This window comes from Muscardinus avellanarius (genome assembly GCF_963383645.1).
Source record: "Muscardinus avellanarius genome assembly, chromosome: 5".
NCBI classification, from domain to species: Eukaryota; Metazoa; Chordata; class Mammalia; order Rodentia; family Gliridae; genus Muscardinus; species Muscardinus avellanarius.
Window position 1 is genome coordinate 129,305,016 of NC_137790.1, and position 13,757 is coordinate 129,318,772.

Consider the following 13,757-nt stretch of genomic DNA (forward strand, 5'->3'; position numbering starts at 1 on the left):
TTTATCACAAAGATGTGATTGGAGGTGGCAAAGACATGAGAACTCTAGTTGTGGCAGTCAAAGGAAAAAGATGCTGAAACCGACTTTTCTTTCATTCTCAGTGGGGAAGGAGTACGGACAGGCTATCTGTGAGAGAATTAACACGAGGATCTCAGGTCCTCCCCGCAGTATCCCTGCCTTCTCCCAATCAGGGCAACGAGAGGAAACCCCTGGCAGCTACCATCACTGCTGCTCCTGATTGTTCTTTCTAATACCAACAGGGATGTTGGTGTGCAGTGGGTCGGGGGGTAAGAACGGGAGATGAGAGTGAGAAGCTGGGAAACAGAAAAGGAGAGAAATTGAAAATTGTTTTGTCATCATGACGACTCATATATTGTAAGCTCCAATGACATTCAGTCAATGGACCATAGCTAGATAAGACAAAGTAATCCCACGTTATAGAACCTCAGCGGATCCTTTCAAAGAAGGCTTGTGATTTAAAAAAATATATATATATCACAGGAAAGGGATAAAGACTTTACATCAGATCATGAGGTCCAATTGTCAAGACTGGTTTCTAATGTGTTTACAATGACAGCATCCCATCAGTATAGAAGGCAAACTAGGTCAAGACTGTACGTCATCAAAGCCTTGCTCTGCTATTTAATTGGGCTTTATTTGTCTTTTTGCTTGCAGTCACTCACTCTATAGGCATATTAAGACAGACAGCACAGCATGAACGCAAAAAAATAAATATCAACCCAGACAGAAAGAAAAAATGGCACTAATAGAAAGGACATTCAGAAGGAATATATTTAAGGTATAGAAAAGTACTAAATACAGTACCTACATTAGGAGGGGTCAAATCTGCATTTCACGAAGCAAAATAGGAAAGTATTATATATTATGAGACAGATAAACAATAGTCTACACACAAGACAAGTAATACTGTAATTTTTTTCCCTGTAGACTAAAAACATAAAAAAGAGAACAATACTGGAGTTAAGCTAGCTATAAACAACTGTCTTTTCAAATAGCTAATTTACTGTCCACATTGGTGGGAGAGTTCTGTTCCAAGATCACTTATGAGACCAATTTTAATACATGACAGTTTTTTTTTTTTTTTTTCTTCACTAAACCCTCCTGGAGAAACGACAAGCAAGTTCGATTCACCCCAGCATTCTCTTTTGATCAAAACAACCGCGTTCTGTACCTGGCACTTTTTAATGGAGGCACTTCCCTACACACCAGACTACACCGCCTACCACTGTCCCCGGCCTCCGACAGTGATTGTCCAACCAGACCACGAGAAGAGACAGGCAACGGGTCATCAAGAGGCAGAAAGAGCGTACCTTCAAGGAGATTCATATCGATGTCGTTACCGTCAGGCTTGTGAAGGCACGGGTAGGTGTTAAAGAGATTAGCTACGAAGGCTAAATTAAGTTTAGGGTTGCCTGCCACCACATCTGCAGGAGTCACAAACTGCCTGCAGCCTAGCTTATCTGCTTGTTGAAGCATGAACTCGGCGCGCTTCAGATCGCTTTTCTCCTAGACAATGGAATAAAGCAAAAATGGTACGGATGAAATCTTTGATTGCTGTAGTTTTTTTTTCTAGTATACATATGTAGAAGCAATTACTTCTCTACAAATATATCACGTGATAATGCAAAATAAGGTCAATTACAAATCATTCCCTTTTTTTTTATAGTACTGGGGGTGGAACCCAGGGGATTTTCTACCTCCGGGCTACACTTCTAGACCTATTTTATATCTTATCTGGAAAAGGGGTCTCATTAAGTTGCTGAGAGCCTCACTAAGTAGCTGAGGCTGGCTTCGAACCTGTGCGATCCTCCTGTCTCAGCCTCCCAAGCGCAGGGATTACAAGCGTGCGCCACCATGCCCGGCTCCAAATAATTCCCTTTTTTAATCCAAAAGAACATGTCACTCCGTTTCCTTTATGGGTCACTAAGTCATATTTTACCCTCATTACTGAAATACTCCACAGAACTTCAAATATTGTTATATCAGTAAGTTCCCAAGGTAGAAACACAAGACTAACTGTCTCACCATTCTTCACTAAGTGACATATATATGTATGTATATGGTGTGTGTGTGTGTGTCTGTCTGTCTGTCTATCTGTGTAGTACTAGGGATTGAATTCTACCTCCAAACTATACTTCCAGCCCCTTTTTTATTTATTTATTTATTTGGTTTTGAAACAGGGTCTCACTAGGTTGCTAAGAGTCTCACTAAATTGCTGAGGCTGTCCTCAAACTTGTGACCCTCCTGTCCTCACCTCCCAAGTCCTGGGATTCCAGGCATGCGCCACCATGCCCAGCTTGTACCAAAGTTATAAGGAAGTAAAATGTAAATAAAATCGAGAGGTAAGGGATAAGACTCCATGCCATTCAACAATTAAAGTTACTAAGGCAGATATAAAAAAATAATCACAACATATGGGCCTTCTAAGGCTCTTGATTCAAAAGAAAAATTGAAAAGGAAAATTTGACATTCACAAAGTGATTAGAAATGTCAATAATGACTAGATGATATTATAGGTTACTATTAATATTTTAGCATAAAGTGTGATTATACTAAAAATGTATTTATCTTCTAGAAATACATATTAAATTTTTTTTTTTTTTTTTTTTTTTTTTTTGGTGGTGGTACTGGGGTTCTTGGAAGCCCTCTACTTCCAGGCTACACTCCCAGACCTATTTTATACATTTTTATTTTTTGGAAAATAAATTTGGTTTATTCTTTTTTTTTTTTTTTTTTTTTTTTTTTTGGTGGTACTGGGGATGGAACCCTTCTCCGGACTACACTCCCAGACCTATTTTATATTTTTATTTGGAAACAAGTTCTCCTGTCTCCGCCTCCCAAGCGTGGGTATTACAAGCATGCGCCACCACGCCCAGCCATATTTTAAATTTTTTGTGGTACTAGGGATTGAACCTAGGGGAATTATTCTACCTCTGAGCTATACCTCCAGCCCTATTTATAATTCTTTATTTTGAAATAGGGTCTCACTAAGTTGCAGAAGGCCTCACTAAGTAGCTGAGGCTGGTCATGAATTCAGATCCTCCTGTCTCAGCCTCCTCGTATCAAATATTTCATTGATAAGTTTATCAATGAAATGATATGATGTCTAGAATTTGCCTCAAAACAATATAAGAAAGAAGAAAAATAAGTAGGGAATAAATTGATAAATGTTTAGCTGGAAGCCGAGCTATGGTGGTTTAATATACTAAGTCTGTTCACTTTTTAATATATTTGAAATTTCTATAACTCTTTCAAGTTCCTGATTTTTTTGTACTCCAAGAAATTTGCAGACTTTGCTAGTTTTGCCACACTAAATTCCCGACATATTTTTTATAATAATGTGAAAGATAAGTTATTAGTAATGACTCAAGTTGCCTTTAAAACCAAATACGAAGCCAGGCGTGGTGGCGCACACTTGTAATCCCAGCATTAGGGAGGCTTACACAGGAGGATCCAGGTTCGCGGGCAGCCTCAGCTACTCAGTGAGGCCATCTGCAACTCAGTGAGACCCGGTTTCAAAATAAAGAATAAAAGCCGGGCATGGTAGCACACACTTGTAATCCCCGCGCTTGGGAGGTGGAGACAGGAGGATCGCGCAGGTTCGAAGCCAGCCTTGCAGGCTTAAGAGAACCTGTTTCCAAATTAAAAATAAAAAATAGGTCTGGGAGTGTAGCCCGGAGAAGGGTTCCATCCCCAGTACCACCAAAAAAAAAAAAAAAAAAGAATAAAAAATAGGGATGGGGGTGTAGCTCAAAGGTAGAATGCCGCTGGGTTCCATCATCCCCAGTACCACAAAAAACAAACAAACAAACGAACTAAAAAAAAAAAAAATACAAAGCATGCGCTACTTTAAGTATTTGACTGATATACATATACATATATCAGAACATCTACAATTGGATCATATTTGAATGCTTAGCTAGAACCATCCCCAGTATTTCTAACATATGCCAAAAGAATAAGCTTTCTGGGAAACATGGTAAGTGGATCAGGACCCCTGTCAGTCCTTCCCACGCCATAAGTACTAGGAATCGCTACCTCTTATTTTGGGCATTTCTAAACGAAAGCTGAGGAACTGACTATCAGTTGCTTAGCAATCTAATAACAGCTCGTGCTCCTATTCCTGGTACACACTGATGGTCACAAAAGAACCCAGGCTGCCGCTGCCCCGCACCAGGGAAATGTGGATGAGAGGCTGACTACCCACGGACTCAAGGTTACATTTCTGCAATTCCCTGTCTTCAATCCAGGTGGCTTAGTATGGAGATTTGGAACCTAGGGTATGAAAAGAACTTCCAAAGAGCAAAGGGCCAAACTTTAATGAAGGGCCATGGGCTCTACCAGGAAATGCTGCCCTAGAATCACACTCTAAATTTGACAGTACGCCGGGCGTGGTGGCGCACGCTTGTAATCCCCACACTTGGGAGGCAGAGACAGGAGGATCACGCAGGTTCGAAGCCAGCCTCGCGCGCTGGCTTAGGAGAACCTGTTTCCAAATAAAAATGTAAAAATAGGTCTGGGAGTGTAGCCCGGAGGTAGAAGGGCTTCCAGGAACCCCAGTACCACCAATAAATAAATAAATAAATAAATAAATAAATTAATTAATTAATTAATTAATTAATTTGACAGTACTTGCTAGATTCAGAGAATCAGAGAGTTAGAGGTTACCAGCCACTGGAGAAGGGAGAAATAAGGAGGGTTGTTTGCTTGTTTACTTTGTTTTGTTTTGTTTTGTTTTTACCATTTGGGGGGTTATTTTGGTTTGTTCTTTTGTACCGGGGATTGAAGCCAGGGGCATTCTCCCTTCAGCCTCTACTCCCAGCCCCTTTTATTTTGAAACAGGGTCTTGCCCAGTTGCTAAGGGCCTCACTGAGTATCTGAGGCTAGCTTCAACCTGTGATCCTCCTGTCTCAGCTCCCCGATTACTAGGATAACAGGTATGCACCACCATGCCCCGCTGACAGGAGAAGTTATTGTTTAATGGGAACAGAATTTCACTATAGGATGATGAAAGAATTCCAGAGATAAATGGGGGTGGCCGTTTCAGAGCAAACATGAATGTTCCTAATGTGAGTGAGCGCTACATTTTATGTCAATATACGATATACAAAAAATAATAATAATTAAATACTGAGCTCACGTTAAATCCCGAAAGGTCAATGTCAGTGGCGGGTCCATCTTCTCGGTCGCCTTTAGGGGCAATCTGATTTAGCAGGTGAAAATAGGCTTTTGAATCCTTCAAGGAAAGATAAGAAATAGCATTTTTAAAATGAATAAAGTCATCATTAAACGTAGGGAAAAAAGTGCTCAAACTGAGGGAAATGCCCCATCTTTAAAAATGGTATAAGGAACAACAACTTAGTGATGATGATAATACAAAATAATTTTTGGATGTACCATGTTGGTTTACACATCAGAGCTTGAAGCAATCCAGTTTTATACCCAGAGCTTCCGGTAATACCATTCTGTGTAACTGGAACACTTCCCTCGACTAAGACATCTGTTTACACCTCCAGGCAGCCACATCTATTAAAACTCTTTTATTTATTTATTTATTTATTTATTTATTTTTTTTTTTTTTTTGGTGGTACTGGGGTTCCTGGAAGCCCTTCTATCTCCGGGCTACACTCCCAGACCTAATAAATATATATATATATTTTTTTTTTTGGAAACAGGGTCTCTCAAGCCAGCGATGCTGGCTCCGAACCAGCGCGATGCTCCTGTCTCCGCCTCCCAAGCGCGGGGATTACAAGTGTGCGCCACCACGCCCGGCACTTTTATTCTTTTGTGGTACTGGGGATTGTACCCAGGGTCATTCTACCTCCAAACCACACCGCCAGCCCTACTTTTTATTCTTTATTTTGAAAGAGGGACTCACTAAGTAGCTGAGGCTGGCCATGAAACTGCAATCCTCCTGTCTCAGCCTCCCAAGTACTGAGATTATAAGTATGTGCCACCACGCCCAGCTTGCATCCATTAAAATTCAGGTCAAATATTTTCTCCTGGAACGTTTCCCCAGTTTCTTTAGAATGAACCAGATATCTTCCTCTCTACTGCACAGAACCCCTTTCTCATCTCTGTAAGTAAACTGCAACCCTGTTGTATTAAATTACCCAATACAGTCATCTCGTTTTAAGAAAACAATCATAAACCGGGCATGGTGGTGCACGCTTGTAATCCCAGCATTTGGGAGGCTGAGAAAGGAGGATGGCAGTTCATGGACAGCCTCAGCTACTTAGTGAGGCCCTTTGCAACTCAAACCCTACATCAAGCTAAAGAATTAAAATAAGGCTGGGGGTGTAGCTCGGAGGCAAAATGGCCCTGGTTCAATCTCCAGTACCACAAAACAAAAAAGATCATAATTATATATGCACGCAGCTCCTCTCATCACAAAGCGGGGCCTATTTTCCCTCCCGTTAATTTGACCTGACCTGAGCAACAGAATGCTCTGGGAGCCTCCAAGCCCAAATACTAAGAACCTCTGCAGCCTCCCTATTTTTTTATTTTTTGGATTATTGTTTGGGTTTTTTGGGTACTGGGACTGAAACCAGTAGTATTCTACCTCCAAGCTACACCCCCAACCCTGTTTGTTTATTTATTTATTTATTTAGAAACAGTGTCTCGCTGAGTTGCTGAGTCTGGCCTCAAACCTGTGATCCTCCTGTCTCAACATCCCCAATATGGGGTGGGGTTACAGGTGTGTGCCATCAAGCCCGGGTCAAATTTCAGTTTGAACTGCCTTATATTTCCCATTCTGCAGGCTCCACGCCCATCATGCACCTGAGCACTGCAAACCAAACCTTAATGTCCTGGCTGAAGTTGTTGATGGTCCTCCACCCTGCGTTGGTCAGGTGGTAGTTGACCCACCGCAGCAGTAAGTCCTCGGGCGAAAGCTTCATCAGCTCCTCCAGCTCCTCGCCTTCGCTCAGCAGCGCGATCAAAGCTGGGAGGGAGACACCGAGATATAAACTCTCCCGGGAGGAAAGAAGGAAGCGTGTGCCGGTGACAAGAAAGGATGCCGACGCTCTCACCTTCGTTTCTGGAGATCTCAATGTCGGCAAACAGACCGACTTTGATGATCTGCCAGAGAAGTCCCAACACCAAGTGAGGTTTGCCTTCTTTGAGGTCCTGCGCGCCGATATTGACCACCGTGCAGCCGATGGCTGAGGCAGAATTCAGGGCCAGGTTTAGATTTTCCTAAATGGCCCAAAGAAAAACACAGGTGAGGAAGTCCTTTCTCGAGCCCTATCAACAAGTCTTCTACATGCAACGATGGATTGCAGAAACTCATATATATATATATATATATATTTTTTTTTTCAGAAATGGGGATAGAACCCAGGGGCATTCTACCTCCGAGATATACCTCAGCCCTATTATTTTTATTATTTTGAAACAACATCTCACTAAGTAGCTGAGGCTGTCTGAGAACCACAATCTTCCTATCTCATCCTCCCAAGTATTGGGACTGCAAACATGTGCCACTGTGCCTGACTCCAAATTTATTTATTTATTTATTTATTTATTTATTTATTTATTTATTTATTTATGTATGTATTTAGTGTGTATGTGTGTGGTACTAAGGATAGAAACCAGGGGCATTCTACCTTTGAGCTACACCCCCAGTCCAATTTCATTCTTTATTTTGAAACAGATTCTCGCTAAGTTGCAGAGGGCCCCACTAAATTGCTGAGGCTGGCCTTGAACCTTCAATCTTCCCATCTCAGCCTCCCAAGTACTGGGATTACAAGGGTGTACCATCACGCCCAGATCAGATTTTTAAACATAAATACTATTTATTTATCTATTTATTTATTTTGGGTACTAAAGATTGAACTCAGAAGCATTCTATTTCTAAGCTAGATCCTCAATCCTTTTTATTTATTTTGAAACAGGGTCTTGCTAAGTTGCTGAGACTGGCCTCACACCTGCCATCCTCCTGTTTCTGTCTCCAAAGTGCTGGAAGTACAGACATGTGCCACCATGCCCAGCTAACATAAGTAATATTTATACAATGAAATTACACCTTTTTTTTTTTTTTTTTGGTGGTACTGGGGATGGAACCCAGGGGCCTTCTACCTCCGGGCTATACTCCCAGACCTATTTTATATTTTATTTGGAAACAGAGTCTCTTAAACTAACTGAGGCTGGCTTCGAACCTGTGTGATCCTCCTGTCTCAGCCTCCCAAGCATGGAGATTACAAGATTACAAGATTACCACACCCGGCAAAATTACACCTATTTAAAAAAAAATAATGTGGTTTTAACTATCTTCTGCATATAGCAATGTTCTCTCCCCCGCCCCTCTCTCTTTGGTGTGGTACTAAGGATTGAACCCAAAGGTATTCTACCTCCAAGCTATACCTCCTTCCCTCTTTTATTTCTTATTTTCAAACAGGGTCTATGTTGCGAAGGGTGTCACTAAGTTGCTGAGGCTGGCCATAAACCTGTGATCTTCCCGTCTCAGCTTCCCAAGTACTAGGATTCTATGTGTGCACCACTGCGCCTGGTTACTGATTTTAAAATCTTTATCTCCAGCCTGGTGCCGCTCAGAGCCCCCACTCTAAGCCCTCTGTGTGTACACACTTGGTTCTACCCACCTGGAAGTTCTACCTGACCTCAAGTGCAACAAGACAGAGTAAGAAAATTCCTCACCCTGTTTCCAGTCTTCCTCTCATCCCTGGAAAGTCAGCTCTTCCTTACTGACTTGGTCAACAGGACCAACCTTCATTCTCACCTCCTTTCTACCTAAGCCAGACACCTGGGCAGAATCCAGGCTCTTCCTTGTCTCCCACATCCAATCACTAGTGTTGGTCAATCCCACATTCTAAAGACCCCTGAAAATGGTTTCAATAACTTCTGAACTCTCTAATGACCATCCTCAGACTTACTCTCTACAACACATCCTCTAAAATACTCAGTGATCTAGTAAAATAAAAAGCTGGTGTTCCCAGGTGTTTTTTGTTTTGTTTTGGTGCTAGGGCATTCTACCTCTGAACCACACCCTCAGCCCTTTTATATTGTAAGAAAGGGTCTCGCCAAGTTGCTGAGGCTGGCCTCAAACCTGGGACCCCTCCTGTCTCAGTCTCCCAAGTACTGGGATTACAGGTGTTCGCCACCACGCCCAGCTGTTCCCCAGCTTTGAAACTCTCCAGATGTTCCTTGTCTACCAGTCTTTCACTATTCTGTTCCAGCTATACAGGGCATTTGAACTTGCTGTTTTCTCAGCCCAGAATGGGCTTCCTCCAAATATATACGGTTGTGCGTATGTGTGTGCACACACGTGTGTGTTACATGGGGATTGAACCCCAAGGGCATTCTACCTCTGAGCTATACCTCAAGCCCTCTTTATTTTTTGTTTGGAAACAGGGTCTCACTAGGTTGCTGAGGCTGGTCTGGAACCTGTAATCCTCCTCTCTCAGCCTCTCAAGTCCTGGGGTTACACCCATGCACCGCCATGCCTGGCTACACAGTTGCTTTAAAACTCTGCTTTGATGCACCTAATCTGCAAAGTCTTCTCTGACCGTCCGTTATAAAACAGCATCACCATGATCCCAACGGGAGGTCGTTACTCCTTAAGTGACTCGTATCTGACGTATTCTATGCTTGTTCTATGCTTGTTTCTTATTACACCTCCCCCAGTTAAGAGTATGAACTCTCTAGCAGCAGGAGCTTTGATCTGTTGGGGACTGTTTTCCAGTCATTAAGCTCATGTTATAAGCTCAACAAAGATGTATTGAATAAATGGATGAATAAGTAAGAGGGAAGAGAAGAGTCATGTTCCAGTGCTTATGGGGCAATGAAAAACCTTCAGACTTGACCCCAGCTCATCTTCCAGGATTTCACATAAGTGTTTTATGTTTGGGGGAAGATTTATCTTAATTATTCTTTCTTTCTTTCTTTCTTTTCTTTCTTTTTCTTTCTTTTCTTTTCTTTTCTTTTCTTTTCTTTTTGTTTTTGCATGCAGTACTAGGGGTTGACCCTAGGGTCATTCTAACTCCGAGCTACACCCCCAACTCTATTTTATTTGGAAAGAGGGTTTCACTAAGATGTAGAGGGCCACACTAAGTCTCTGAGGCCGGCCACAGACTTGTGATCCTCCTGTCTCAGCCTCCCAAGGACCGGGATTGTCAGTGTGCACCGCCACGCCTGGCTCTCTAGCAAAGATTCTTTTTTGATATAAAGCCTTTTGCATTAGCTTATCATGCCCTTCTTTCCTCAAGCCATGTGATCATTCCTCAAGTCAAATGCTATCTCTTATCCAGGCATGGTGGCACTCGCCTGTAATCCAGTGCTCGGAAGGCTGGGACAGGAGGATCGCAGGTTCACAACCAGCCTCAGCAACTTGGTGAGACCCTGTTTCCACATAAAAAATAAAAAGGGCTGGGAAAGCGGCTCAGGGGTAGAAGGGCCCTGGGTTGAATCCCCGGTACAAGAAAACAAAATACTATCTCTTTCCCTAAATCATCTCCTCATACAAAAATTTTTCACTCCCTTCCGTCGACTTGTATAGTAAGTTGAATATTACCCAAGAAGAAAGAAATGTTGACACATTTATAAAATATGTAATTATTCAAATATATTTTAGTGGTAAATTCCCTTAGAAATTTCAGTGCCAGCAGCTTATCAGCATTGGGTGAATGACCTTGGCTTCCAGAAAGTCTCCATTTAGAAAAGCACTGCTTTTATTTTTTTATTTTTTTATTTTTGGTGGTACTGGGTTTCCTGGAAGCCCTTCTACCTCCGGTATACACTCCCACAGGCTACACTCCCAGACCTATTTTTTTTTTAACATTTTTATGTGGAAACAGAGTCTTTTAAGCCAGAGAGGCTGGCTCCTAACCAGCGCGATCCTCCTGTCTCCGCCTCCCAAGCGCGGGGATTACAAGCCTGCGCCACCACGCCTGGCTAAAGCACTGCTTTTAAAAATAACATGCAACAAGCGTTCAATTCCACAACATTCTATTTTGGGGGGAGGGTGGTACTGGGGTTTCTGGAAGCCCTTCTACCTCCGGGTTACACTCCCAGACTTATCTTTTTACATTTTTTTATTTGGAACACAGGATCTTCTAAGCCCAGCTCACAACATTCTAAAAGATCTGAGACACACCTGGCTACACAAGGCAGAGTCAGGTGACCCGCGGTCTCCAGAGGCCTCCTCTGCATCAGTGGGCTCTGCTGCTAGTCCCAGCGGTCACCACAGCCAACTTTTTTTTTTTTTTTTTGGTGTTATTGGGGATGGAACCCAGGGGCATTCTACCTCTGAGCTACATCCCCAGCCCTATATTTTATCCTTTATTTTGAAGCAGGGTCTCACTGAGTTGCAAAGTTGCACTTTGCAACCAATTCTCGCTGTCCACGAACCCCGATCCTTCTGTCTCAGCCTCCCAAATGCTAGGATTACAAGGGCGTGCCACCCGGCTCAAGGCCAACTATTTAATGTGTTGTAAGAGCAGCAGCTAGGCACACAGCTTTTCAAGCACAGTGAATATGTCGGCGGCTTTCTCTTGCGGTATGCTAAAGTAATTTCTCTTGCTAGGCGCCAAGTGAATGGCTCTGTCTCTTGGGGATCAGTCAGGAGTGATTAAATTCCGCATTTGGAATGAAATTATTTTTGTGGTACACAGTGTTCTTTGAAATGCAATTCTCCTGCAAACAGCAGGAACAGAAAATCCTTCAGTGGTTTTATAATCACCTAAGCATTATAAATATGTGTGATTTATAATCACACATCAGCATTATAAATATGAAAACATTAAGATATTATCAGTAAATGGCAAAATTTTAGGAAGCTTAGAAGACTTTTTAAAATTTTTGTTTTTGTTTTTTGGCAGTACTGGGAATGCTCTACCACTGAGCAATACCACCGGCCCTTTTTATTTTTATTTAGAGACAGGGTCTTACTAAGTTGCCCACACTGGTCCCCAATTTGTAATCCTCCTGCCTCAGCCTTCCAAGCAGTTGGGATTACAGGCATGTGGCCACTGTGCCAGGGCTCTGAGGATATTCTTAACCACGTCAGATGCTTCTAAGTTACCTTAAATCAATACAACTATCAAGAGAGAGCTTCTGCAAATTTAGGCTTGACCACTAAGATGTTTCTATCTTTTCTTCCCAGAGCTTAAAGGATATTTGCTCCGCTTGGGAGTCCCCAGAATGCATCAGCAAGACTGGGAAACTGGACTAAAAATGATTCCAATAATAGTACTAACCTTGTGATGACCCCATTCATAGTTACCGACAGCATGGAACTGTGTCCAAAAGATGTGATGATGTGACTTCACTAAAGTCACTGTAATAACTAGGAGAAACCAAACTTTCTACCACTCTTCCCCGCCTGCACACTGACAAGCAAAACCAGGCTGGGGCCGTCCACGCTAATATGGTTGGTGTACAGTTCCTCCTGGCTTTACTGGCATAAACCTACTAATCCTGTCTTCATTAGCAAGATTTTATTCTTCTAGGAGTCTTAAGTCTAGGGTACATGTACTACCTAAAAGACCCATTAGCCCTTCAAAGGAAAACATCAATTGATAGTTTATATCCTAAATTCATTTGTGTCCCCTACACCCCCACAAAGCAAGACTCCCAACAACCTAGCAAGATCCTATTTATAACACAAAAATATATATATATATAAAAAGGGCACGGGGTGTACCTCGGAGGGAGAATGCCCCTGGGTTCAATCCTCAGTACAAAGAGAAAGAAAGAAAGAAAGAAAGAAAGAAAGAAAGAAAGAAAGAAAGAGAAGGAAGGTAGGAAGAAAGAAAGGAAAGAAGGAAGGAAGGAAGGAAAGAATGAAGGAAGGAAGGAAGGAAGGAAGAGGGAAGGAAGGAAGGAAGGAAGGAAGGAAGGAAGGAAGGAAGGAAGAGGGAAGGAAGGAAGGAGCGAGCCCTTTTTACTCGGTTGAAAATTTCCCACTATGGTTTTAAATAGCTTCTTACACTCCTTCTATCTTGATTAACTAACAATCCCTTTACTGAGAGCCTCAAAACTGTGCTGTAGGTTTCACTGCTTTTACTTTATACCACTTTGCAAAGTTTTACAGACCCTAAAGTTTCAATTCCAGGTGAGTACAGTTTTATTAATGATTTTTAGAAGGCTGTGCTATACACTTTTTGGGTCAGTAAGAATAAACACATGATTTGTTATTCAGATTTTGTTCTTATTTTACACATCATCACTTCTACTCCATCAGGAATGTCTAAATGAGATTTATGGTGTTTTTCCTAACTAAATTGTAACTGTATGTAAGACAACATTAAGATAAAATATAGGGCCGGCGTGGTGGCGCACGCTTCTAATCCCAGCATTTGGGAGGCTGAGACTGGAGGATCGTGGTTCGCAGACAGCCTCAGCTACTTAGTGAGGCCCTCTGCAACTCAGTGAGACCTGGTTTCAAAATAAAGAATAAAAAGTAGGGCACGGGGTATAGCTTGGAGGTCAAATGCCCCACGGTTCCATCCCCAGACCCACACACACACAAAAAAAAGATCAAATATAGGTAGGTGTGTATGCTTGTACACATATGTAGCTAGAAAGTACAAACATATGTCCTTTGTACGCATGGGAATATGTTCAGTACACTGGGTTTTCTTTACATTCGGCAATGAATAGATTCCATTTCCCATAACTAGTGTCATGTTGGTTTCCTGACTTTTACGTCCTGCAATGAACAACATCTGTTTTGCAGAGTCTTTTTCATACAGTTAATTTATCTTAATGATGATAAACAA

General features: G+C 42.1%; 1 protein-coding gene across 1 annotated transcript in view; it reads right to left on the reverse strand.

Moving 5' to 3' along the window:
• The window catches only part of PLS1 (plastin 1), a gene marked incomplete at both ends in the record, with an annotated part of 50,056 nt that overhangs the window by 20,781 nt on the left and 15,518 nt on the right, over positions 1-13,757 (reverse strand). Inside the window, 4 exons of the mRNA XM_080696885.1 lie at positions 1,332-1,527; positions 5,162-5,257; positions 6,822-6,964; positions 7,053-7,218. Coding sequence (XP_080553011.1) covers positions 1,332-1,527; positions 5,162-5,257; positions 6,822-6,964; positions 7,053-7,218 — 601 coding nt within the window. The remainder of the gene's footprint in view (positions 1-1,331; positions 1,528-5,161; positions 5,258-6,821; positions 6,965-7,052; positions 7,219-13,757) is intronic.